The sequence below is a fragment of the Astyanax mexicanus genome, chromosome 11 (genome assembly GCF_023375975.1).
Source record: "Astyanax mexicanus isolate ESR-SI-001 chromosome 11, AstMex3_surface, whole genome shotgun sequence".
NCBI classification, from domain to species: domain Eukaryota; kingdom Metazoa; phylum Chordata; class Actinopteri; order Characiformes; family Acestrorhamphidae; genus Astyanax; species Astyanax mexicanus.
In genome coordinates, this window is record NC_064418.1 from 15,193,708 (window position 1) to 15,220,783 (window position 27,076).

General features: G+C 37.6%; 3 protein-coding genes across 4 annotated transcripts in view; 1 reads left to right on the forward strand and 2 right to left on the reverse strand.

Moving 5' to 3' along the window:
• The window catches only part of rab3gap1 (RAB3 GTPase activating protein subunit 1), a 105,340-nt gene extending 104,800 nt beyond the window's left edge, over window positions 1-540 (reverse strand). Inside the window, exons 1-2 of one of the 2 annotated variants that reach the window (XM_049484802.1) lie at window positions 465-540; window positions 300-355 (exon numbers count right to left, since the gene is read on the reverse strand). In XM_049484802.1, the coding sequence (XP_049340759.1) occupies window positions 300-355; window positions 465-482 (74 nt within the window). In that variant the 5' untranslated portion in view covers window positions 483-540. The remainder of the gene's footprint in view (window positions 1-299; window positions 356-464) is intronic. The other variant, XM_049484803.1, reaches the window with a different exon arrangement.
• Window positions 541-2,073: 1,533 nt separating this feature from the next.
• On the forward strand, window positions 2,074-20,354 carry ubxn4 (UBX domain protein 4). Its single transcript, XM_049485024.1, has 13 exons — window positions 2,074-2,262; window positions 4,684-4,786; window positions 4,878-4,906; window positions 6,239-6,357; window positions 8,365-8,533; window positions 10,284-10,416; window positions 11,648-11,702; window positions 13,766-13,930; window positions 14,758-14,885; window positions 16,483-16,585; window positions 16,839-16,970; window positions 18,442-18,671; window positions 19,530-20,354. The coding sequence occupies exons 1-13, from the start codon at window positions 2,181-2,183 to the stop codon at window positions 19,666-19,668; spliced, it is 1,587 nt and encodes a 528-aa protein (XP_049340981.1). The 5' UTR covers window positions 2,074-2,180; the 3' UTR covers window positions 19,669-20,354.
• Window positions 20,355-24,518: 4,164 nt separating this feature from the next.
• LOC125805005 (protein mono-ADP-ribosyltransferase PARP14-like) overlaps window positions 24,519-27,076 on the reverse strand; it is a 30,983-nt gene continuing 28,425 nt past the window's right edge. Inside the window, exons 25-27 of the mRNA XM_049485170.1 lie at window positions 26,703-26,857; window positions 25,864-26,038; window positions 24,519-25,272 (exon numbers count right to left, since the gene is read on the reverse strand). Of these exons, the coding sequence (XP_049341127.1) occupies window positions 24,959-25,272; window positions 25,864-26,038; window positions 26,703-26,857 (644 nt within the window). The 3' untranslated portion in view covers window positions 24,519-24,958. The remainder of the gene's footprint in view (window positions 25,273-25,863; window positions 26,039-26,702; window positions 26,858-27,076) is intronic.

Sequence of the window (27,076 nt, forward strand, 5' to 3'; positions counted from 1 at the left end):
AAGTGTCATTTATCCTGTAAAATAAATTAGTAAAAGCTGGAGAGTTAAGCTAGCTAAGCTAGGTTAGCCTGTCTGTGTGTCTGCAGGGTCTGTCAGAGGCCGCAGAGCTCCAGTATCTGCAGCAGCAGAGTTCTGATTCTAAACAGCGTGTTCCTGCAGAACAGAGCTCACACTGTTTATCAGGCTCTCTCTCTGGGTTCTGCTGGGTCAGGTATCAGGTGGAGCTCAGTCTGAGAGCTGTCTGACCCATAACTCAACCCGAACCCGAGCTGCAGGATCATCAGCTGATCGTTACTTACCTCTCCCACTCGGACGCGGTGGTGAAGTCGGTGATCTCGAACACCTCCGACTCGGGCTGTAAATAAAAACACACACAGCGCGGTTATACTCCCGTTAAAAAACCCGGTAATAATATAACCCTTAACTCTGAGTTTATATATCAGCTCTGATCAACCCAGACTCACATCACTGTCCGCCGCCATGACGGTCTCTGTTTATTATTTTTTTTCCCACCCCGCAGTGCACTGTGGGAAATGTATTCCAGAGATCACCTGTCCAGAGAGATAAATATACTTTATTTATTCAGTTCAAAAATGTGAATCTCATACATTATATATGTATTACACACAGAGACATCTGTTCTAAGCGAGTATTACCTTTATTGTTGATGGTTATGGCTAAGAAAATGATCAACTCTACAGTCTTTAAAACAGCAATTGTTAGTGTTTGTTGTTGAGTTCTTTATCGCTTTGTTAATATAGTCCTGAAATGCTGGTAAAACTGTTCCACCTAGTTGTTATAAGTGACTGAAATTGCTGGTTCCACACAGGCAGTGACATGCTCTCAGAATCAGAGTTCAAATCCTCTAAAAGAACAAAGAAACATTCACATTTTTAATGTGGATTAATACTAAAGAGGATTGAAGCTTAGGTTAAGTAGTTCATACTTTTAATAATGGGGTTTTAGAAACTGCTCTATATCAGACACTAAAAATATCATCAACACAGAAACATATATCAAATATACTTAAAACCAAAAAGATAAATCAAAGATAATTCAGCAAATTACTGTTATAAATTATAAAAATATTTGTATATTATTATGTATTGTATATATATATATATATATATATATATATATATATATATATATATATATATATATTTTTTTTTTTTTTTTTTTTTTTTTTTTTTTTTTTTTAGGTATATATTAACTCACTTCAACGTGCCTTTCACAATCATTCAGTCCCCAGTAACTAACTGTTCAGCGGGCAAACTTTCACTTTTTTTTATTTTTATTTTACCAGACATGGATATACTTTACAGTAGTCAGACGTGAAATGAGTTTTGATGGGAGCCATGATGCTCTTTCTGTTACTCATTGAATGCATCTCTTCCAGGACATAAATAAAATAAAAACCCTGCCTGCCCACACCAAAAACTGATTGGATAACTCAGACTCTTTGCAGAGAAAACATGCCAATCAGAACCCTCTCTGTTTTGCATGCGCTTCATGAACATGCACACGAGGGGAGTGCCTTTCTCTCCCTCTCCCCCTCTTTTTTACACATGATTGGGGAAAAAAGGCTCTGTTGCCTGTGTGCACGTTTATGTTCACTCTAGCCACTTGTTCTAGATTCCAGGAGATTTTATCTGACTTGAAATGTCCCTGGATAGGACCAATGTAAGATTAACCTAAGGTATTTTTTGCTTAGCCCAACTGAAGGCCACTGAAAACACATGTACAGTCCACACCCACCTAAACCCATCTAGCCCATGCATCACCCACATTACATGGCCAAAAATATTCGCTCAACGATCCAAATAATTTAATTCAGGTTCCAATCATTTATATGGCCACAGGTGTATAAAACCAAGCAGCTTGGTATACAGAGAGACTGCTTCTACAAACATTAGTGAAATAATGGGGGTCCAGTGGTGAAATTTCACTACTTACTACTAAATATTCCACAACTGTCAGTGATGTTGAGTAACTGGGAACAAAAACAACTCTCTTCTACAGACTGAATTATTCTAAAGACTGCAACTCCCAGCATGCTTTGCCCCGTGCCCCATCGTCACTTCCGTGATGATTCTGAAGGTTCTGGCTAGTCTGACAGCATCGATGCGATTACAGAAGTGACCCACAGAAAAGTGACCAGAACAGACCATCCAGACATCATGCGCTGGTTTGAGGGCTCGATCCCAGCGGCCATCGCCTCCTCCAAGCAGCGGAGCTCCGTGTTCGTGGTGGTGATCACAGGTAAACGAGCAGGAACGGCGCCGTACCTCGGTGTTAGCTTCCCTGAGTCAGGCCTGCCGAAACCCGGAGAATCCAGCTTACACAACACAGCAGCCCTCAGCAGCGGAGAGGGACATACGGAGCGACATTAAACACTGACCGAATGGGTTTTTAACCATTCGAGATACCCACAAACTACATTATTAGTGTTTACAGCTACATGACTAACAGTAAAGCAGCTAGCGCTGAGAATAGCTTTCTGCCTGGCTGATCTGTTTAGCCTGCTGTCATCCTGAAACACAAGCTAACCAGCCAGCTAGCTAACTAGTTTAGCTGTTGTTCACAGTTTTCTCTGTGTGTTAAGAGAATTCTTCAGCATAAACCATTTTCATGATTTTCCTTTAAATCATTCAGTTAACGAACACAATGCTTCCATCAGGCTTACAATGCTAGTGATAGGGGCATAGCATTGCACACGCAGAAAAATCTCTATTTTTACACTATTAACAAACTCAAAGCTGCATTTAAAACGAAGCACTGAGACTTTAAAGTATTTTTTTTTAATCCTGAGAAAAAAAAAATTGTTGTATCCATAATTTAATACTGAGAATGAGTGTACTATACAGATGTGTCTCAAAAAATGCTCTTGAGAGCCATGTTATCTGCTGGTGTTGGTCCACTGTGTTATATCAAGTCAAAAGTCAGTGCAGTGTTTTTCAGTTAAATCTTACAGCACTTTATTTTTCCCCTCTGCTGACAACTTTTATGGAAATACAGCTTTCATTTTCCAGCAGTACTTGGCACACTTGCCACACTGCCAAAAGTACCAAAATATATTAAACTGAATTATGACATCAAGTAAAATTTTAATTATATTCTAACGTTTTGAGATGCAACTGTATACCCAACACCTAATCCTGAGAAGGAGAATTGCTATATTTACAATGCAATACTGAGATTTTGATTTTTTATGTATTTAAAACAATTCTGAGAAGGAGAATTGCTAAATTCACAATGAAATCCTGAAATTTTTATTTTTTTATATATTTAAAACATAATTCTGACATTTAGATTGTTTATGTTTCTAAAACTTAATTCTGAGCATGAGGTAAGTGATATTGGCCTGAGAAAAAGATACATTAATAGATACAGCTTGGTGTGGCCTAATGGGTTATTTGCATTATGGCAATAACTTGGTATAGCCTGAGTGCCGTATAGCAAAAATGTATTAACTTATTAATAAGATTAATCTTTTGACTGTTTTTCCATGAATCGATTATTAATCAGATAAAAAGAATAAAATAATAAGAATTATAAGAATAATTAGAATACAAGGAAAAGGAAATATATATTTATATTTGAACATGTACATGCTATGACAGTCATAAAACTTGAAAAAGTCTTTAAATGTATTATTAAAATGTTTTGAAAACCCTGTCAATGCAAATGAGAGATACATTTACTAAAACTGAAATGAGAAAGTCTTGTTTAAGCACTCTAGCAGGCTGTAGTTACATTGAGTGAGTGAAAAAATTGTTGTTAAAAATACTTGTTGCTAAGATTAGCTTGACTAAAACTGTGATTTGTTTTGGAACTGCTGGTTGTGGTGCCACATTTAAGGTGGAAGGAAAAATGCTAAATTAGACTTCTTGTTTAGACTTCTTGTTGAACTGCTCTAGCAGGCTCTAAAAACATTAAGTGAGAGAAAAAATAGAATTAACTCACTACAAACTTACCGTGAATCTTTTTCACCTGTGGCTCCAACATGCATCCAGTCTAATGTTGCTTTACTGCCTCGGCTTTGGTTGGCTTACTGCCCCACATTAGGGAGTAGCAACTGTACTTAAAATAACATAGACCCAACTAAACGATTATTAAAGTAGTTGCCAACAACTTATTTTAATCTGTTTAATCGATTAGTTGTTGCAGCCCATTCATTATATGTAATGAGATATTTAATGTTACAGCCAAACTTGGTATGGTCTGAGAACAAGATAATTCTATTATGGCAACAACTGGCAACAAGTAATACCAGAGAATGTGATTAATATGTTATCCAGTTTTGAATCCAGTTTTCTTGCTGCAATGTTCCAGCAGTTATTTTAAAGCCTTCCCTGAAAAGCAGAAGCTCTACAGCTGTGGCAAGCTTTTTCCTTTTAATACCCTTGGTTTCAACTATCAGGAGAAGCTTTGGATGAGCATGTGTTTACAGACTTTTTAAGCGTTTAAATTACATCATAACTGATTTCGCAAGCTGGGTTAGTCTGTTTAGCTTGCTGGGGCATCAGATGGACATGCACAGCTGACTCTTGCAAAATCAGGTCTGATGAACTGAAATGATTGGGACTTAAATGTTTATCTCTAAAAAGTTGGCACCTTGTTTTGTTAAATCATCTTGATGATGCTGTTTTTATAGATATTTTCTCATTTAAACATATCTAGGAGATGATGAGCAGTCCAAGCAGATGCTGTTCAGTTGGGAAGATGAGCAGGTAGCAGAGCTCACAGACAACTGCTGTGTTGCAATTAAAGTAGACGCCAAAAGGTGAGGAACTGATCGGAGAATATTGCTCTAATGACGTGAAAATGACTAATGACTTGTTGTTTATGAAATGAATTCTCTGTTTGTTTTTCAGCGAGACGTGTGTCCAGTTCTCACAGATATGTATCCTTTGTAAAGAGCCCTTATTTGAAGCTTTCAAAGCAGAATTCCTTAGCATTTTTTAATCAATGTAATCCTCCTTTGACTGTTATAGGGAGAAGACCACCACCACTGTTGGTACTTTGGGCTTGGCATGCTGCTAACTGCACTCTGTTTCTCTGGTGAAGCGTGCAGGAAAGTTATATTTGAGTAAAATCCTGTATTATTGCTAGGGGTGGGAATCACAGGGCATCCCATGATACAGTATTATCACAATACGTTGCTTGCTATAATGATGATATTCTATACTGTAATTCAATGATACTCAATATATCACAATACAATTTTGTACGATACTTAATGGGCTCTGAGTTCTTGAAGAGGATAAAATGCTCCTGAATAAGAAAATACCTACATTCATGGATTTATTGGTGTCAGTTTCACAGAATTTTGCAACCAATAATCTGCACTGCAGGTTTGCCCTGTTCATTTGATTTAGTGCCACTACATGGAGTAATCAAGCAGTACCTTTCTACTGTAATTGGGGTGAGGTCTAAATTACTTATGTTTCAGTAAATGCATGGATTGCAACTAGGGGGTCGGCAGTAAACTATAATGATTGATATTGGAAAAAAAATCAATAAAATGCTTCTCTGGTGAGCTTTTGTTCACATTTCTTCTCTGTCTCTCCGGTGCACTCGGCATGACTTTAGTTTCCGCCTGTTCTCGTTTTTTTCCCGCCCTTTTTTGAGCTCTCTATCTTCTTATAAGGCCGTTTTTTCCCCCCGTTTTTTCCCCCGGTGTCCCAATTCTCTAGCCGAGGCAGCGTTAGTGTATTGGACTGGGAGCCTAAAGACATGGGTTCGCTCCCGCGTGAGGAGCGGTGTGCTATTTATTTATTTTTTTCCTTTCTTCTAGGATTTATGTTCTTTGAGATCAACTGTTCTGCAATTGGGTTCAACATCCCTCCGGGCTGGAGAGCTTCTAGTCTGTAGCACTCCATCCCATTACACTTAATTTTCTAAAACAGATTTCAGATGTCAGTATTTCAACCTATTCAAAGAATGTGGATTAAATGAACATTAAATGAATGGAAGAATCTTTTCACATTCATATTTGATGTTAAACAAATGGAGGAATGTATGGTTAGGAATTTTGCTCAAGGACTCTTATTAGTCCAGCCAATGAACTGAACCCTAGTCTTCCACAGGGGAGGCAGTATTGTTACCTAAATAAGGTTCTCCAACAGTTTTTTTTTAAGTGTAAATATTGGACTGGGTCTGAGTAAGTGAAAGAGAAAGTCAGAGTTCTTCATTTTAAGCCTGTTTATTGTTCCTTAATGCCGGTACCCTGCAGATCCAGTGGTGTGCATTCCATCCAGTTTTTTCATAGGTGAGAATGGTATTCCGCTGGAGGTCATTGCTGGCGGTGTTTCTGCAGAGGAGCTTAAGAAGAGGATAAACAAAGTCAGACAGGTAAACCAAAGGCTACAGCCAGAAAAACAGTTTCCTTCTTTTTCAGTGAGAAACCACAAGCCTAAAATAGTGCATGGGAATTAGGGGCCGTACAAGCATAATAGATTTGAATGATGCGATATTCCAAGCTTCGTGCTGTTCTGTTTCTTTGTTTTTAATGCTGTGCATTCTAGCAGAGCGCCCTATAGTGTAATGTAGGCTCACAATGTAAAATGTTAGAATATCATTAAAAAAAGTTACTTTATTTCAGTAATTATAGTTCAAATATGAAACTCTTATATGACATAGATGTATTACACACAGAGGGATCTATTTTAAATGTTTACAGCCAATGAAAACCCAAAAATCTGTTTCTCAGAAAATGCAAATATTATATAAGACCAAACCATCACTGATTGGTGGAAACTTCACACTAGACCTCAAGCAGTTTGGACTGTGTGTCTCTCCACTCTTCCTCCAGATTCTGCTCCCCTAATTTACAAATGAAATGCAAAATTAACTGATGTTCAGTGATGGTTTAAAGAGTCATGTCATCTGCTGGTGTTGGTCAACAGCAGGACTTGGCACACTGTCAAAAGTACCAGTTGGTCTTTATATAATATTCTAATTTTCTGAGACACTGATTTTTGGGTTTTCAATAGCTTGTACTTTGTGTGTAAGTCAGTTTTAGTTTTTAGTAGTTTTTGACCATGCTGCAAAAAAGCTTTATCTATCTATCTGTCTGTCTGTCTGTCTGTCTGTCTGTCGAGTGTGGAAGTATATTCTTGCCATGTCCTTAATCTTGAGTTATAGCTGGTTAAAATAAACAAGACAAGCTGTGTGTGTTCAGTTACACATGGGTGTAACTTAAAGTAGCTGAATGCATTTATTAGAAGGGGGATCCACAAACTTTTGGATGTATAGTTTAAAGTCTGGCACAGCATATTATATACAGCGTTTAATAAATAAAAAACATTTATTTCATATATTGATGCATTTTATGCATTTATTATTAGCTTATTTACTTTTGTTATTATTTGTTACAAACATAAAGATAATAGGATCAGTGTTGGCTAATACTCAGGTTGGATTGGTGAAAAAGAAACTGGATCAGGACATAACCTTCTTTTCTATATAATATAACAATGTGCTTTCACCTGTTTGGGTCTGAACCAAAGTGAAAGGGGCTGTGTGCCACAGTCCGGAACAAAAGACCAGAGTTTAAATTGACCAAATGAAGTAGTCTCGGTCCGGATCTACTGAACCATGGTCCGGTTCATATGCAGTGTGAAAGCACTTTACTAAATGGTGTGTTTAGATTTCAATTACAAGAAGTTGAGGCAGTGTTTAAACAAACCAGAGGAAAAAAAAAAAACTGGTGTTGTGCTGACATCTGACTTCTCTTGCCGTGTAGGTGCCTCAAGCAGCAGTATGAACACATAGACTTAGACTGGAATTCATTTATTTACTGAAACAGTAAACAGTAGATTAACTCTTATTTATAAAAATAAATAAAATAAATCTGAAGATAGATTATTTTTTACACTCATTCTTCTGTAGGGGAGTGCGTGACATGGAAGGGTAGTCAGATTCTGACCGAGAGCTAGAATTCTCACAACACCTGGCGAAGCTGAACATTCTACAAACCTATTAATATAAAGTATAGAGAGACTCCGTCTACGTAGCTGATGACAACAGGATGTTTTCCTTTAAGTTGTTTAGTGCGATCCCTAAACTGCAGTCTGAAGCCAAAACTATCTGTACCAAATGTACACTATACAATGTGACAAAGATAAAAACTTCAGTGCAGACTTTTAGATGTGAAAATGCCCGAAATCTGTTTTTTCTTATACTTTTCTTATAGATTTTTAGAAATCCTGCTGATGTGTTGTTCAGTTTTATTGGAACATTGTATCATTGGAACGTCTATAGGATGTTCAGAGCATCTGTGCTCCAGATGATGAATGTTATTATAATAGCAGATGACTCAGGTGTAATGACTGTTTTTTCTTATGCTGTGCTATACAGATGCACTCTCAGCAGACGAGCGGCGTGGAACAGGCCAACGCAGTGACAGAAATGCAGCCGGAGAGTTCCGCTGCAGCCCCGAAGACCCCGCCCCCAGCTCCTCAAGCCCATTCAGTGAACAGGTCATCCATCTCAGCGGAGAATCCCCCCACTGCTGCTGCTTCTAAAGGTGAGAGATGCATTCCAGCTGCTGGAAGATTTACCTGAATCTAGTGTTCACTTACTGTGCCTTATTGCTGTGCTGAGAGTGCGCATTGTTCAGTGGTGCTTAAAAGTTTGTGAACCCTATAGAGTTGTATATATTTCTGCATAAATATGACCTAAAACCTCATCAGAAGTGCTAAAAGTAGATCTTTTGGGGTCATTGTCTTGTTGCATGATCCACCTTCTCTAGAGATTCAGTTCAGGGCAGATGTCCTGACATTTTCCTTTAAAATTCTCTGATATGATTTAGAATTCATGGTTCCATCAAGTATGTAAGGGTGTCCTTACCCATTCCTTGATACTTCCACCACCATGTTTCACAGATGGGATAAGGTTTTTATGCTGGAATTCTGAGGGGTTCACAAACCTTTAAGCAACACTATATCTGGTCCTTTGGTGGTCTTGTGGTGGTCCCATTTCACGGATGGACTGGTGGCTGATAAATTGCCTCAGCAGTGATTTTACATAGTACACTTTTAGGTTTCATAAATGTTTTCTTTTTTTTGGGCAATACTAATTTTAACTACACACCAAAGTTTAATTTTTTGGCAGAAACTAAAACCAAATACCATTTTTTGCAGGTTTTCATAAACCTTTGCCACTTAAGTAGGTAAAGTGCATTTTGTCCTAATTTTCAGAGAAAATGTCATTACAAAACCTCAATTTAAAAATATTAATTGGTACTCTGAACATCTCTTGAATATCCTGGCTGGCTGTGTTAATGATTGCATCATCAAAATATAATTATTCTGACTAACTTACTGTATTCAGGACTTATTTCTTACTGAGCCAAACTTGTTTTTAAATTTTTAACATGTTTGCTTGCCATATATTTTGGGCATCACTACTTTTTACTGCAAAAACTCCAAATTACATGCAGGTGAACATATATGCTAGAGCTGGGTATCACCACTAATTTACTTACAAGGTCATAATTTGATTTAATATTAATGAATTAATTTAGGAACATTTGTTACAATTTCAAGTTTTAGTCGGATATAAAACAAATTTTCAGAGTTCTAAGAGTAACTAACTTACTATTATCACAAATATTCGTGTTTACATGAAGAATAAATTCAAAACTCTTTGTTATTAATGTGTCTAACACAACAGTGTACAGAAGTGTAAACATACACTTTAATATGAGTTTCACACACTTCCACACAACTGACAATGTCAGAAAAGACTTTTGAATATATTATTTTATAAATGTTTGGCATAGAGAGCACAAACTAATTACTAAAAATGAGATGCATCTTGTTTAACTGCTCCAGGAGGCTTTAATAACTTTGAGTGACAATAAAACTTCTCTCTAATGTTAGATTCTCTATAAAACCATGGCATGTCTTTGAACTCCTGATTGATTTCTGGTTTCTATGAATTGATATCAGAACATTTAAGTAAGTTTTTTTTAAACCCACAGCACAATCAATACAGTAACAAGTAGAAACAAAGTATCATTGTAAAGAAATAAGCTAAGATCTTCTGATTTGCAATACAGACAGACTTATAAAACTTTCAACAGTTTAAATCTATGGACTGAACAGGATGCAGCATGCAAATTTCCATACTTTGCATGTTTCAAGTCTCAATTTCAGTTCATTTAAGACACCTGTGAACATTGCTTAGAAGATCTCGGCACACATTGAATCAAGATCTGCCAATCTACTAAATCACGCTGATTTAGTTTTTCCCTTTTTTATTTGTCGTTCTAGAATCTCTTTCCATGCCTGTGGAGGAAGGAGGGGCTTCAGGTCACGCGACTCCAGGGGACGACAGAAGCCTGTCATCAGATGACACGTCACAGGCCTCACAAGCAGAGGAAGCCTTGGACTCCAAGGTGGAAAGGTAGCTTGGAATGGGCAATGGGTGATGTATGGGTTTAGAGGCAGGGCAGGAGGGAGAGCTGATTGGCTGAGCTGCAACAGCAGCACTGTGCCTCTGATAACGTTCAGAGGCAGACGATTGGACGACAGCTGGGGAAGGGTGGTATTATTGATCGACTGATCTACTGCATATTGTGATGTGTCTGCATACAAAAGTACACGGACACATCATCCACGCCTATAGCACAGTTAAACCAGTAAGGGCACAGCAGAGGCAGAAATTACCACAATAAAAGCATTTTATGGTTTGTTTAAGGTTAGGAAAGGTTCATAAACAAATTAAAGCAGGACGGGTATGTTTTTTACTTATAAGGAACAAATTTTAGCTTTTAATGCATATGGTTTAGTGGCTCTTTAAAGAGTAGGAAAACCCCCTTCTGATGTTGTATGTGACAGTGGGAGGATCTTTTAAAGAACTACAGCTGTTTTTTGTTTTCTTCCTTTGTTTATAAAAACTTTACAGTCTCACTTAACAATGCTCTTGACCTTTAAATAGCATTTATAAAAACTATATACTGTACAATTTGGGAAAAAAACAAGCAGTCTAAGTAAATTGATTAATTAATGAATAAATAAATAAACGGGGGAAATTTCTATATTTACATTTCCTTAAAAAAAATCTCAAATGTTTCCTTCTACACACATTTTTGTTACTTAATCTGGTCTTATGTCTAATAGATACTTTGTCCGTTTACTCCAGTACTTTTTGAATATATCTGTTCTTATTTACTAAAAAAACAGTTGTCCCTGTTATATAAATCTCCTTAATTACTTCTATCCAGTCTATCTAAATTTGGTCCTTCTTGTGTGTAACCCTTCTGTAACTATTCAAAGGAGTATCCCTTATAAATATATGTTGTAAAGCTTTCTTTGTACAGTATTTTGCCGTTTTTATTTTATATTTGGTGGTTTACTTCCTGGCACCCACATTTCCTCCAACATACTGGGCCTCTCGAATCTATATGGACCATCTGCTGATTAATTAATTTAATTTAATTTCCAACAGAATTCCCTCAATGACTTTGTCAGGGCTCCAGAGTAATAGTGTCCCACCATCCCAGACACAATACAAAAATGCACCTGGGGTTGGGATTAAAGCTCTATTGGGACAGAGAACATGGACAGAATTGTCGTAAATAGAGAATTAATGATCACTATTGATCAAGTTTCTGTTGTGTTTGTTTTCTTTATAGATTAACGAAGAAACTGGAGGAAAGACGGGAACAGAAAAAGAAGGGAGAAGAGGAGGTAGGATCACCATTTTTGTATGCTCTTTGTGGGCACACAGTTGCTTATACAATGTAGAAGTACAGGGCTCAATGATGTACCCTCATAGAAGTCATTCAATTTGTCTGGATAATGGTGATATTTTGTGCTGTCATTTTTTATTTTAAAAGACAAAGTCAAAATTCAATAATTTGAGGGAAAACTGTGAGTTTAAGGGGAAAGAGCTTTTTAGAGAAATTAGAGATCAGGTTACAGTGGTACCTGATAACAAAAGGCTATTGTACAGCTAGGCTACTGTAATAAAATAAAACTATAATAATATAATATTATATATAATAATAAGACAACTATTTACTTTAAATAAAGTAAATAATATATTTTTATAAAATTAACTACTATAATAATAATAGAATAGTGTTCAGAAATCCCATCTGCTCCATAACACCAAAGCACTGCTTTGGCTCTCTGTTTATTTACCTCTTTCAAGAGAACTGTTGCAGTGTTTGGAATGTAGCTGGTTTTATGTCCAGATTAGACAAATATAACATAACACTGTCTGTCTGTTCATTAGAAAACATTATTCCAAAACTGAAGCATGATGTGGGTAGAATCATATTGTTAATGGGTGTTTTATTTAAAATTGAAAGAGGGATTTGGTGAAGTGGTGTTAGGCTAGTGTTAGAGATTAATTCAAGATTTTGAAAAGCATAACAGACAACATTACATGCATTACATATTCCTGTACCGTCCAGCACTACATCAGGGCCAGAGGAAGAGCTACAGAATACTGATAGGCAGTCGTTTGTTAACGTATATATTATTGTTTTTGTATATATTAAGGTGTCGTGGCAAGGACAGCTGTCCTCAGCCCGCTCCTTATCCACTGGGGTTCCCCAAGGTTCGGTACTGGGACCACTTCTCTTCTCCATATACACCACCTCTCTTGGTCAGGTTATCCGCTCACACGGATTTTCCTACCATTGCTTTGTGGATGACACCCAGCTATACCTGTCATTCTCACCTGAAGATCACTCAATCTCTGCACGGATATCGCAGTGTCTCTCTGACATATCCTCATGGATGAGGGAGCATCACCTTCAATTAAATCTCTCAAAGACTGAACTTCTGGTTATACCAGCAAAACCATCTTTTCAACACAAATTCTCTATAAGTATCGACTCTCTCTCTCTCTCACCGACAAAGGTTGCTAGGAACCTGGGTGTTATGGTTGATGACCAACTCTCCTTCACGCACCATGTGGCCTCAGTTGCTTGGTCCTGCCGCTTTGCGCTCTATAACATCCGAAAAATTAGACCGTTCCTGACGCAACAGGCCACCCAACTCCTGGTGCAAGCGGTCGTCATCTCACGCCTCGACTACTGCAATGCCCTGCTAACTGGCCTCCCATCCTGTGTAGTAAAACCACTCCAGATGATCCAGAACGCAGCAGCACGTCTGGTCTTCAACCAGCCAAAACGGGCACATGTCACCCCGCTGCTCATTGAGCTCCATTGGCTACCAGTTGATGCTCGCATCAAATTCAGAGCTCTTACAATCGCCTACAAGGTGATGACAGAACAGGCTCCTTCCTACCTGCACTCGCTCCTGAAGGCTTACGCTACCTCCCGGCCGCTGCGCTCCTCCAGTGAACGTCGCCTCGCTTTGCCAAACATTCACACAAAGCAATCCAGACTGTTCTCATACAGAGTTCCCCAATGGTGGAACAAACTACCTTCCACTACCAGATCAGGAGAATCTCTCGCTATCTTTAAGAAACTCCTGAAGACAGAGCTCTTCAAAGAGCACTTACTCTCTTAACACCTCTAACACACTAACTACTTCTAACCTCCTTCTTCCTCTGCTTCACTCCTCTATCCTATTATTCCCCTTTGTCCTCCTTTTATCCCTATCCAAAGATGTTTTTCCTTTAAACTTATTTTACATTGTACTTGACTATTGTAAGTCGCTTTGGACAAAAGTGTCTGCCAAATGTAATGTAATGTAATGTAATATTATGTTCTGTTTCATTTTAAGGAAATTCTGCATCTACAACATTAATTGTGGTGTTTCCTTCTAATGAACAGAACGAGATAAAGAAGGAGATGGAGCGACGGAAGCTGGGAAAGGACATGCTGGATTTCAAGCGGAAGCAGGAGGAGGATAAGACCAAGCGCATTCTGGAGGAGCGGAACAGAGAAAAGGCTGAGGAGAGAGCGGCCAGGGAGAGGGTCAAGCAGCAGATCGCTCAGGTGAACCATCTCAACGTACTGCTAAAAAAATATTTGCTTAAATCATCTTCTCAAAAAATCAGAATAGCATTAAGAAAAGATACTTTATTTCAGTAATTCAGTGTAAAATGTGAAACTCCTATATAGATGTATTACACACAGAGTGTTTACTTCTTTTTTTGTTGATGATTATGGCTAACAGCCAATGAAACCCCAAAAATCTGTGTCTCAGAAAATTAGAATATTATATAAGACCAATTGGTACTTTTGACAGTGTGGGCAGTGTGCCAAGTCCTGCTGGAAAATGAAATCCGCATCTCTTTATAAAAGTTATAAGAGTTATAAGATTTTCCAGGAAAACACTGCACTGACTTGATAAAACACAGTGGATCAACACCAGCAGATGACATGTCTCTCCAAACCATCACTGATTGGTGGAAACTTCACACTAGACCTCAAGCAGCTTGGACTGTGTGTCTCTCCACTCTTCCTCCAGACTCTGGTCTCTTGATTTCCAAATGAAATGCAAACTGATTTGCTGATGGTCAGTGATTGTTTGTGAAGCCATGTGCCACTTGTGCCGCCATCTTGTCAGTGATTATCATGGACATCTGTTTGAAGGGTCATGTAACCCCAAGACTTCCCCCTACCCCTTTAGCCTAACAGGAATACGGTCACCCAACCCCTTGGAGTGCATGCACAAAACAGTGGAGTAGAGATAAGTGATAATCTCAAGGGGGATTGAGATGAAATGGGATTGAGAACCATTGTTTAAAGATATACATGGTTATGTGACAATGAACAGGTTGGGAGTATGTGTTAGTATTGTACTGTATTAAATTTTACAGGATCGTGCAGACCGGGCAGCTCGCTACGCTAAGAACAACGAGGAGGCAGAGGCAGCCAGAATAGCAGCACTACAGGCCAGACAGGCGGAGCAGGAGATGAAGAGAGAGACGACAGAGAGAGAGAGAAGGTTCCTTATTCTATACCTCCGTCTTATTCTTAATCTTGGTTGTGTATATTCATTTGCTTTGACCAAAACCGTGTTTCTCCAATAGCTAAAAGTATTCATATTCATTACTCAGGAAGCAGTATCAACTCAAGTATTTTTACTCAAGTAAAAGTGTAAAAGTACTGCTTTTAAAACTACTTAAAGAATGAAAGTAAAAGTAATGTAGGGGAAAAAATGCCATTAAGGACAAAAGCTTAGGCCACACCACCTGATCCTATAGTGCACTACCCCACCCCCACCCCCCTCCAAAACACGTTTTTCTATTATTAAAATGTAAATGTTAATAAATTTGGGATGCACTAGGCTCCCTGTTTCTGCTGGATATATGCCCGTTGAAAATAAAAGCATTTTAGTACTAATGCAAATATATTAAGGAAGCTTAGTTGGGACATTTTGAGAACTTGAGTTCTTTTAAGTTTCTTGAGCCACAGATTGTCTTCATACAGGGCTGCATGCATCTGCTGTGTTCTTGCTGGAATGTGACTTGATGTGGTGTGCAGGTGTGATGGATTGTGTATAAACCAATAGGATGTTGATTTATCTGGATAGGTTTTTCTGAACGATGAGAAGCCTGAATAAAAACAATCTGAAAAGAAAAAATAGGAGTAACGAGGCGGAGTAAGAAGTAAATAGTCATCTGAATAAAAATGACTCCAGTAAAGTATAGATAACCAACATTTTGACTTAAGTAAGGGTAACAATGTATTTGTACTTCATTACTTAAGACCATTACCAATGGGAACTGTACAGAGAGAGAGAGAGAGAGAAGGTTCTTTAGCCTATACCTCATCTTATTTTTAATCTTGGTTGTGTATATTCATTTGCTTTCACCAAAACCGTGTATCTCCAATAGTCAAAAGATGGCGATAATCTTAAATTAAAATGTTAATATAAAAAAATGGAGTCACTAGGCTCATTGTTTCTGCTGCAATTACTCCAGTAAAGTATAGATAACCAACATTTTGACTTAAGTAAGGGTAACAATGTATTTGTACTTCATTACTTAAGACCATTACCAATTGCAACTGTACAGGTGAAGGAAATATCCTTCTTAACTTTTTCGGGCAGTATAAAAAGATTTTAATTCCAGTCATCCTGAAATTCTGATAATATACAAAGAACAACTGACACATTTATGTCAAAAAGTGAAAAACAGCAAAAATGTGCATACAAGATTTTTGCATGACAGCAATAAGTCATTCAATAATTCATATATGTTTGTAAATTTAATAAAACTTCCTAGATTTAAGATTTCAGCTCTTCTTCTGGACTAAATTGCGTCTTTCTTGTGATGTTGGATGATTTTTTGGATTGTATTTGATTGTCTTTCTCCTAAATACGCAGGTGTCCTATACTGTTCTTTGCCAGATGTCATTGTACAAGTGTTAGTACTGTTTCCCATGAATTTGGCCTTGTCTTATGGAAGTTAAGAATGCTGCACTGAACTGTGGGATGTGTGTCTGGGGGATCTCCTGCATTGACAGTATCACAACTGTTTGCAAAATTGGCAATTACAGCCATCATTTTTTTTCTTTTTCTTTTTTTTTACTCCTCACAGTGCTATAGCCAGAATACAGTTCCGGCTGCCGGACGGTTCCTCCTTGACCAACCAGTTCCCCTCAGAGACGCGGCTGCAGGAGGCCAGGCAGTTTGCTGCTCAGGTCAGTTTTTTTTACCAGTAGGTTTTGTTTGCTTATCTAGTGCACACTGACTCCTATAAACACTACCCATTCTAAGACTTAAAACTTGGCACTGCTTATCACCGGCTTATCACACAGTACTCACCCAGTGAGTACACCTCCAAATTTTTTGTATGGGACAACACTGCTGTGATTGGCTAAGGATCACATTCCCTGGCTGGTTAATATCATATCCTCTGTAAACACTCTTAAATTACTTACTTTCTCCACACAGGAGGTGGGCCAAAAGTACGGCAACTTCTCTCTGGCCACCATGTTCCCCAGACGGGAGTTCACAGCAGAAGATCTGGGGAGGACCTTGCTGGAGCTGGAGCTGGCCCCAAGCGCCTCCATCGTTCTGCTGCCGGTGAGCCACTCATCCTAAAGCCACTAGCCATTCACTAACATGTAAATGTAAATGTAAAAGATATAAAAAGCGATAATTATTCTGACCCATTGTATTTATTTAATAAGTGAAAAACAGTAGATAATTCAGCCTGTAATAATTCTCAGAGGACGTCTGAGAAAAACACACACATGGTTGTTCTGGACAGGAATAAAATCACATAGGACCCCCCAGAAAAGAGAAAATGACCCCAGGACCCCCTGAGAAACTGTTGGGATAGATTTTTATACTGTCACCATGAGAGGCTACCATCTTTTTACTGTTGGAACAAAAACAATGAGCATGTTTGTGCCGCTTTAATAAGAACAAAAACAACATTATTCCTTTAAAGCTTTTTTTTTTCCTTGAGCAAATTGCTGGATACAGTTTTGAAAAGTTCTTTTCAAGAAATATTAGATTTTTTTTCCTTGCTGTGTGTGCGCTGTGCACGCTCTTCACATTTGTGACGTTTATGTGTGTTTCATGCATAATATCATAAAGTACTAGAGACTGTAAAAAAAAAGATGGACGCCGTGTCTCCGTTCCCATTCATTCAATGAAAAAAAAAGCCAAAATCTTCCGCCATATTGGCGATCCTGAAACCCGAGTCTGCGCAGTAGAGACCAGAAGAGGGAGAAAGACTGTGGAGAGACAGCCTACTCATTTAAATAACCCCGCCCCTGAGGGCTGCCTCGAGGTCACAGACTGCAGAGCGGAGCGGAGCTGACTGTCTATTATTGGTCCCACCCATAACCAGCCCTTTTACAATAATCAACTTTTTTAAATAGAGCTGAATAACGTTTTAAAAAACGAATTCTGTGGGAGTATAAAAATTTGACAATATAAGCAGAGCTTACACAAGCTGTTTGCATTTGAAAAATAATGGAGGGAGTAGTACTGAGACGTATCGATCGGTTCCTTCTTGGTGTCGAGTTTCGATACCCAGCCCTAGTCTTATCTTGGTTTGCTTCATATTTAACAAATAGATCCCAGTTTGTGATTGTGGGAAGATATAAATCAGTCACTGCTTCAGTCTACCACATTGTCCCCCAGGGCTCTATTCTGGGTCCAATTTTATTTCTCATTCACTTGCTGCCACTTCGTATTCAGATATTATCATTCTCATGAGCTCAACTTTAGCTCTTCTTTGTCGATGATATTCAGATATATCTTGTATCATAGTTTCAAAGCTGTAGAATCATTCCCTCCTCCCTCTCTGTTGTCTTGTATCCAGGAGTTAACAAGCTGGCTGGCAAAACAAGAGGCAATGTGTATAAACATATCAGTGTGTGAATACAAACCATTTCTAGAACATATTTGTTCATATTACAGATTCAGATTGCTTACATCAAAAAATGTGAGCCACCTAGAAGTCCAAATCTGATCTGAGCAACAAATCTTAATTGATTATTAAGTTTGTAATGTTAACATAGTCTTCTTGTTCTCTCTGTAGCAATCAGGCAGGCCTGCCAACACTGTAGTCCAGTCTTCCGGTGGGGGTGGATTCTGGGCACTGCTTGGAACCATCCTGTATCCTCTGCTGGCTGTTTGGAGGTTCCTCAGTGGGTTTATCTACAGTAGCCCTCCTCCTGGAGCGGCTGCAGCCGCCCCCCGCACTCAGCAGCGCCCCTCAAACTCCTACACCTCAACATCATCATCATCTTCATCTGGAGAACCAAAGAGGTCAGTACCACGGTCACAGCCTGTCCTGGCACAGATTCTTACTCTGGACCATTTTTACTGCTTTAAACGTATGACCTAATTAGGCTTACTGTAATATTTTGCAAGGACATACGCTAAATTCTGTGTTGTTTTTTTTTTCTTTCATTATTTTAATAATCCAAGATATGAAGAAAAGCATGTTTAGTTATTTAGTAAACAAAAAAAGTGTGAAACAAACCAGATTATGTTTTATATTTTAGATTTTTCAAAGTAGCACCTCTTGATTAGATGACAGCTTTGCACATCTTGGCTAGATTTTCTCAGTCAGTTTTATGAGGTAGAGTCACCTGGAATGTGAGTTTTCAGTTAACAGCTGTGCTGAACTTGTCAAGAGTTAATTACTTGAATTTCTTGCCTCTTAATGTGTTTGAGAGCATCAGTTGTAAAGTTGTGAAGAGGTAGAGTTACAGGTATACCGTAAATAGCCCCTAATCCATATTATAACGAGAACTACTCAACTAAGTAAAGAAAAAAAAATACTTTTAAGAACTCCGAAAAACTTTAGGAACTTTTGAAAATATCCTCAAGTGCAGTCGCAAATACTATCAGAAACATTATGATGAAACTGGCTCTCATCAGGAATTTTCCAGGAAAAGAAGAGCTAGAGTTCCCTCTGTTGCACAGGATAAGTTCCTTAGAGTAACCAGCTTCAGAAACCGAAAGTTAACAGCACCCCAGAGTATTTTGGTTTGTTTAACACTTTTAAGTTACTACATGATTCTTTATGTGTTCTTTCATAATCTGGATGACACAGAAGGCGTGTCCAAACTTTTAACTGCTAGTGTATCTCTGTTAAGGGTTGTAAATTGTATTTTTCAGAGAAACGATCCGCAAAAGGGTCTTAGAGAAGCGCCCAGAGGACTTCAAAAAAGACGGCAAAATCTACCGGTTAAGGACTCAAGAGGACAGCGAAGATGACAACAATACATGGAACGGCAACTCCACCCAGCAGATGTAGTGCAATAACACTAGTCTCAGTCTCTCTCTCTCTCTCTCTCTCTCTCTCTCTCTCTCTCTCTCTCTCTCTCTCTCATGCGCCATGATCTCCTCTCTCTCTTTCTCTCTCTGACCCAGTTTGACTTTGATTGAGTGTGTCTTAATGGTGGATTATGCTGATTTAGGGCTATGATTTTCATGATTATCACCCATCCCTCCCTTCATCCCTCCCTTCATCCCTCCCCTTCTCTACAAGTGATCTCTTTGCTTCTCTCTTGCATGGCTAGATAAATCCAGTTAATCTACTACGTCAGTTTGAATGGAGATCCCGTCTGTGTGTGCAGACTACTTGATTTAGCTTTCAGAGTACAGTCGAGGAGACTAAGAAGAATAATAATACTAAAAATCCTGCGCTCTAAACTCGAGGCTTGGAAGCTTGAATACTGTGCATCTGTTGTCACGAAGACCTTCTGGCTTTTTATTTAACTGTATCTTATGACGTATGATGTAAAAACAAAAACAGGTTTCCGGTGATGAAAATCAAAAGATGTGAGGGGTTTGAGTGCATGGGGACCCAGCAGCCAGTGTGTTTTATATGGATGCTTGGACCCCTCGGCATGACCTGCCTTGGCAATAGAATGTTTCTACTAGTCGACCATGGAAGTCACTTTACCATTTAACAAAAGAATAAAAGATGTTTTTCAATTACGTCTGAGGTTGTTGTGCTTTCTTGTGTTTTTGCACTGATATTAGGTAGGTAGTAGGGGTGTAATGGTACGTGTATACTTTGCGAACCGTCACGGTACGGGGGTCACGCGTCAGTACACGAAACGCTCGCAGAATACACGGTACACAAGCAGTCTATAGGAGACTTGTGGAACAGCACTGTTGCTATTAGCAACTGGCTACTGACTTAGCCCATAGGTCAACACTAAATAAATTATATTATAAATTATATTATATAAACAAAAATAAATTATATTTGTGTTGTCAATCAAATGCTGATATTTAGAAAAAATTGCTTAGGAAAATTATTTGTAGTCTAAGCAGTTAAAGTAATCCTGTTGTTTTTGTACTTAATAAAGCTCCACAATCATGCTCATTGGTTGTTTGTTCCAACAAGATAAAAAAAAAAAGATGGAGCCTCTCATGAGAGAACCCTGGTTTCAAGCATTTAAGAAGAAAAGACCACATTCCATCCCAAAAAACTAAATATAATTATAGTGAAATTCCATAAAGGTGAGGCTATACAGAAATCCCCAGACTCTTTATTTTTTTCACTAACTACCGAAAATGTATCAAACCATGGGGTTTATACCAAGGTGTTAACTGGACCGTGAATTTGCTGTACCATTACACCCCTATAAGATAGATAATGATAACTCATCATTATAGTTCCAAGCTCTCTGTTTGAGGATACGCACAGGCATCAAGCAATACATTTAGCAGAATGGTTTCAAATCACTGTTAGTTCTAGCACATTATAGCTCAGGTTTGGTGCATTATCCTGGCATTAAAAGTGCGACATATACTTAATTGAGTAGTTTGATTTCTTAGTAATATATAGTAAATAGCATGGTTGTGGGACAAGTGCTCAGATTGTACAATCCTTTTTACAACCCTGTTATTTTACATTAGGATGAAACATGAAACTTTGCTGAGTTATGGCAATGCAGCAGCTCACAGGAGCTGTACATCATAGTCTAGTGTTGTCTTTTGACACAGTAACCAGAACATTCATTATTTTCTGCAAATATTCACACAAGATTCAGTCCTACCAGTTTGATTTGCTGTTAGCAAGCTGAAAAAATTGTAGCCCTGTAACTTGCATTCGCATTCTCCCCAGAGAAAAAGGGCTGTGTTTTTGTTTTTGTTTTTATTTTGCTGTACAAAGTCTTTTATGCTGCCAATTTCCTGGTTTACCAAATTCTAAAGGAGCTTTTTGAATTCAGATCCAGTTTGGTTCAACTAGAGTTCGATTGGTTCAAATGGAGGTTGTCCCGTTCTTGTTTGAGGTACAAAGAGATGGTTGGTCAAATCATCTCAATCAGCATTCAGTTAACAGCTGTGCTGAACTTGTCAAGAGTTAATTACTTGAATTTCTTTTCCTCTTAATGTGTTTGAGAGCATCAGTTGTAAAATAGTGAAGAGGTAGAGTTGGTATACGGTGAATAGCTTTATTTAAGTTATGTTCTAATCCATATTATGGCAAGAACTACTCAACTAAGTAAAGAAAAAGTCAGTCCATCCAAAATCAAGAATTTTAAAAGTTTAATCTTCAAGTGCAGTTGCAAAGACCATTAAAAATATTATGATGAAATTGGCTCTCATCTGGACCGCCTTAGAAAAGGAAGACCAAGAGTTACCTCTGTTAACAGCACCCCAGATACACTGGAGTTTTTTTTTTTTTTTTTAAGTTACATGATTCCTTGTCCTTCCCTGTGCTCCTTCATAGTCTGGATGACTTGCAGAATTCATTTAAAATGTAGGGACCAAAAGGAATACATTGAATTAGAAGGGCCAAACTTTTGACTGATACTTTAGTTTCGCCTATACAGACAAATGTGGCTTGATGCTGGCTTTTTAATTTACTGTAACTGTACTGTAAATTACTGTAACTGACTTTTAAAGTGTTTTTGGCTGACCTTTTTGATAAACATTAGCATTAAACATCAAATCAAGAAAATTGCCACATTGTATAAAGGGTATTTCATTAATAAATGTTTAAAATTGTTTCTTTATTATTTTATGTGTTTATTTTCTTTTATTTTGAACGTCCAATTCAGTGTAAATTCAATGGCTGCAGTTAAACAGTGTTTACAGTAGGTGGAGCTGTAACATTTCTAGCAGGCCTGCTGGAAACATTGTGCTCCAGCCTTTTCCACCAGAGGGAGCAGTTGGTTTCCCATGAAAGAGAGAAATTAACAAATGCTAAAGCTTTTTTTTTATAGATTTTTAATGTATTTAACCTTTATCCTTAATACTGTAATTACTATAAAAAACTAATATTGGCTCCTCATGTGCGGCCAGTTGTAAATAGTTGTTACAGAAAATCAGCCAATAGGAAGGAAGCTTAATTTTTTCATTGTCCAATGTGCTGAAATGCTTTCTTGTGCCTTTTATTACTTTAAATTCTACAAAATACAGAATATAAATACCCACTGAAGTATTAACAAACATGGGAAATGTGAGAAGTAGTCACTGAAAATAGTTTTACTCTTAACTGAAAAGATATTCCCTTATATATTATATATATTCACATTTACCTAATTGATATGTGATTACAAACATTAATAAAAACTACTTAGAAGACTGAAAAATTGCTTGTGTTACCTGTCCCCACGCTCTAACCATAAACTTTACCATGACATATAATTATTAAAATCCTTCAACAATGTATTTTTTTATATTGTTGTGCAACTCCTATCTAATTCCTATCTAAGTTTTAAAACATTTTTAAAATAATAAAACCATACTATTTAAGTGAAAAGACACATTTTAGTTGTGCCCCTTTGTTTCACTTATTCCTGTGACCATAACACATTACCCCATCTGAAACGTTCTACAAGTCACATCTAGTTGGTTTTTCTGAAGATCATAGAAAGACCAAAATTAAGTTCACCCGTTTGTTTTTCTGTGTGTTTGATCTTATTGTAACTATGACTAAGAAATTCAATCTCAGCATTCTGTCCTGTCACCTAAATTAACTATTAGATTTTATTGTTTCATTTTTTTTTAAATACCAATTTTGGGAAAATCACTAGAATGTGCTCATGTGCTCATGCTTTTTGCATAGCCACCATTTAGATATTTTTCATGTTTTTGCTAATTATATGCTAAAAACTCATTCTTGTTACTTTTATTCCTGTTACTCATAACAGAAAGAGTAACAGGAATGAGTATGGTCCACTGATTTACTGATTTATTAATTTGAATATTAGATCGTTTAAACCACTTTTTTACCCAATTCTGTTTGGTTCATCATTTATCCATTTGTTTAATAAATCACATGATAATAAATTTTATCAATTTCAGGGTTGGGTCTTCTTAAAAAGATTTGGCTTAGAAAAATACAATGTGCATGCATATTAAGTGATTTTTTTGTCATAAATATCAATTATTGGAACATGCAGTCAACCATTTCTTTAAAATAAACACTTTCTTGAGAGAAAATCAAAAGAATTAGTAAAACATGCTTTTTAAAAATCACATGAGTTTTGGTAATCTCTGAGAAAAATTTAGTAAAGTAAAGCTGCCTGAACAGTACATGTTTTGAATAGTTAATATGCAAGTCATTAGATTAAAGTTGAAAAAAGATAACAAATTAGGTTTAATTTGAAAGAGTTACAGCAATAAAGAATTTCACTTATGTCAACATTTATTTTCTTAAAGGGGCGGGGCTATCCAAGGATGACAGGATGGACAGGGGACACAATTAAATAGACTTCTGTTTTATCACATCCACTGACCATACCGGAGCACAGAGCACTTTGTAGTTCTGGGGTGTTTAAAAACTCCAGCAGCACTGCTGTGTCTGATCCATTCATACAATCAGCACAACACACACTAACACCTCATACACCACCACCATGCTAATCAATGCTAATAACGGCAGTGCTGAGAATAATGACCCACCACCCAAATAATAATTATAGCTGCTCTGTGGTGGTTTAGGGGTCCTGATCATTGAAGAACAGGATGAAAGGAGGATAATAATAAATGATTCAGATAAACAGATACAGGACTATAGTCTGGAATTATTATAGAACTACAGAGGGTCCTATTTGATCTGTGGAGCTGATATAATAGACAGTGAGAGGTGTTGTTAATACAATGACTAATCTGTTTTTCAGCACTGAAAAAAAAGATGAAATGCAGGTATTTTGTGTTTCAAACTAATTTATTAATTTAGTTATAAATTACATATAAACACAAAAAAGCCTAATTCAAAATGATCACAAAAAACAATGGAAGGTATGCAGCATACAACTGGGACCCAGCTCAAGAGAAAGGTAGTTATACGATTTAATCCATAATATTTAGCATAAATTACATTTTAAAAGTCGTCGACTACTCGATCAGTCAACATTTAATTAACTACAGCAGAAAAAAACTCTATTTTTTATGCTTTTAAGTGCAACAAAACAGAAGAAAGCATCCAAATCTCTTTACAATAAAACTGACAATCAAATTGCATGATTGAAGATGTGTTAGTGTGATAATATTGACAACACTTGTATACTGTATGTCTTAATCATTTAATTGTCAGGATTCCTCTTCAGGACTTGATTGTACAGTTAACTATTTAAAACTCAAGTTTTAAAGTTAATTTCTGCATTTCTAAAAGTGATGAGATAATCTGGGTAAGCTCCTGCATCACAGAACACCACAAAGATAAGTGGTTTCTGCAGATTATCCACAGCACAGTTGTGAAGACCAGCCTGGGGGTCGTTTGGGTCCAGAGGGTCCGGCTCCTTCATTCCTTCTCGACTTTTGCAAGGTGACCCCGTCACGACCCTGGCTCTGTAGATGTGCTTCATTCCAAGTAGATCTGGGTTGGAGTATTTGTCCTGGCAGGAGTACCAGGCTTCTTTGGCAAAGTAGGTGCCAAGGCCATGAACGACAGCTAAAAAAGGTGTGAGAGGTAGAATGAGCATAGTCTGAAACTACCAGCTTAAACTGCTGCTTTTTTATTAGTGTGTTTATAACCAGAAATGGCTACTGAAATGGCTACTGCGCCTGCGCACATCTCCACAGGGAGGTGAAAAACAGCCAATCAGCTTTTTGCAGTGGAGATTACTTTACAAACCTTTGTCAAGCTCTACAATTCACTAAACCCACTTCCAACTTCTCTGTGCAGAACAGAAGCATCACTAGGTGCTGTGCTGTGAAACCTATGCTGCCTATTAATCAAATGACCATGTGGGGTCTTTATGGGGCCCAATTGAGTTGCACTAAGTTTTGTCCATAGTTTCCATTATTTTGGGCCCACATGTAATATGATGGTCAGTGATGGATGCCATTAAGGACTCATTTACCAACCCACCTGGAACCCATTCAGCCCATGTTCCACCTATTTAAGCCCCACATGAGGAGGTTGGCTAGGTAATACACTGAATCCAGTCCTGCTAATGGTATTTATTCTTTAAAAAACAATGTAAAAGATCATTTGACAGTTTTTTCATTGTTCAACCTAAATATCAGAAACGTGACTCACCATTTCTCCCACAGAAGCTCCGATTAAAGCCGTTTTTATTGATTTTTTGGCTGAATTCTTGAGTAGTGCCATGATAGAGAAACTGCTCGTTTTTCTGGTTTGGATATTTCTTGTCCATTGCCTTTTTCAGTACGCAGTACCTCTGCCACAGTCCATTATTCTGTATTCTGCGGATCTACATAGACAAATGACAAAATACATACTATCAGTGATTTATCACAGGCATCTAAAGCTACGTTCACTTGAAGGCCATCTTTGCATCACGACCAGGTGTGTCATTTTCAAGTCATTTTTTTCATGTTTTTAAATAGAGAGAGAGACCAAAATACTGAAAATATTTTAGAAACATATTTTAAACCCCTGATGAAATCTGATAAGAACATCATGAATAGTTTTTAGCATTTGACATCTGACATCTGACATTGACAGCACACATCACCACAGAGAAGGCAGGCTTTTCCCTCTAGCACGCTGACTAAAAACAGCCAATCAGCTTGCTGGTTGTGCAGAGCTCTACCATACATAGTTACATTCATTAATACCACCTGGAACTTTACTGTGCAGAACCATGTGTCCAGAAATAGCATTCAGGAATTATCAAATTGTGCAAACGTATGTTGTGGTCAGACAAATAAGATAAATTCCAACCACAAGAAATGGTTGCCATATTCTCTACACCAAAATTTATTTTTATCAGCAACAAGTCCAAAATTTACAAATCCATATAATAGACTGCCCCAGAGCTCCCCATTCTGTTCATTTAAATGGGTGCTTCTAAATTCACAAATTTGATTTACCAAAAAGGGATTAAGCTAATTATTAAAATTGTGCTTACTTACTTGCAGAACCTGAACAGCAGGTGAGCTGCCATGCTTACTGGAGGTCAGAAATTCTGTCTCTATTTTCTTGTACTCCTCTGAATCTTTTTGAAGAACCACTTCTTGAAGGTCTTCTCCCTCCATTTTAGTCCATGTTGGTGGAGGCTGAATAATAGCTGAAAGAATGATGAGTGCAGTGTGTAAATAAATGTGAATGTATGTAATCAGTAGGGTTGTGGATTTTAATCTCATTTTCACACAATAATTTGTGAGACATAATTGTCAGATAATGATCAAAGCTCCACAATCAAAATGCACAGGATATTTGGCTAGCAATACTTCGCCAATGATGACAAAATTAATTAAATTGCTGATTTGATTTTAGTAGCAGCCGA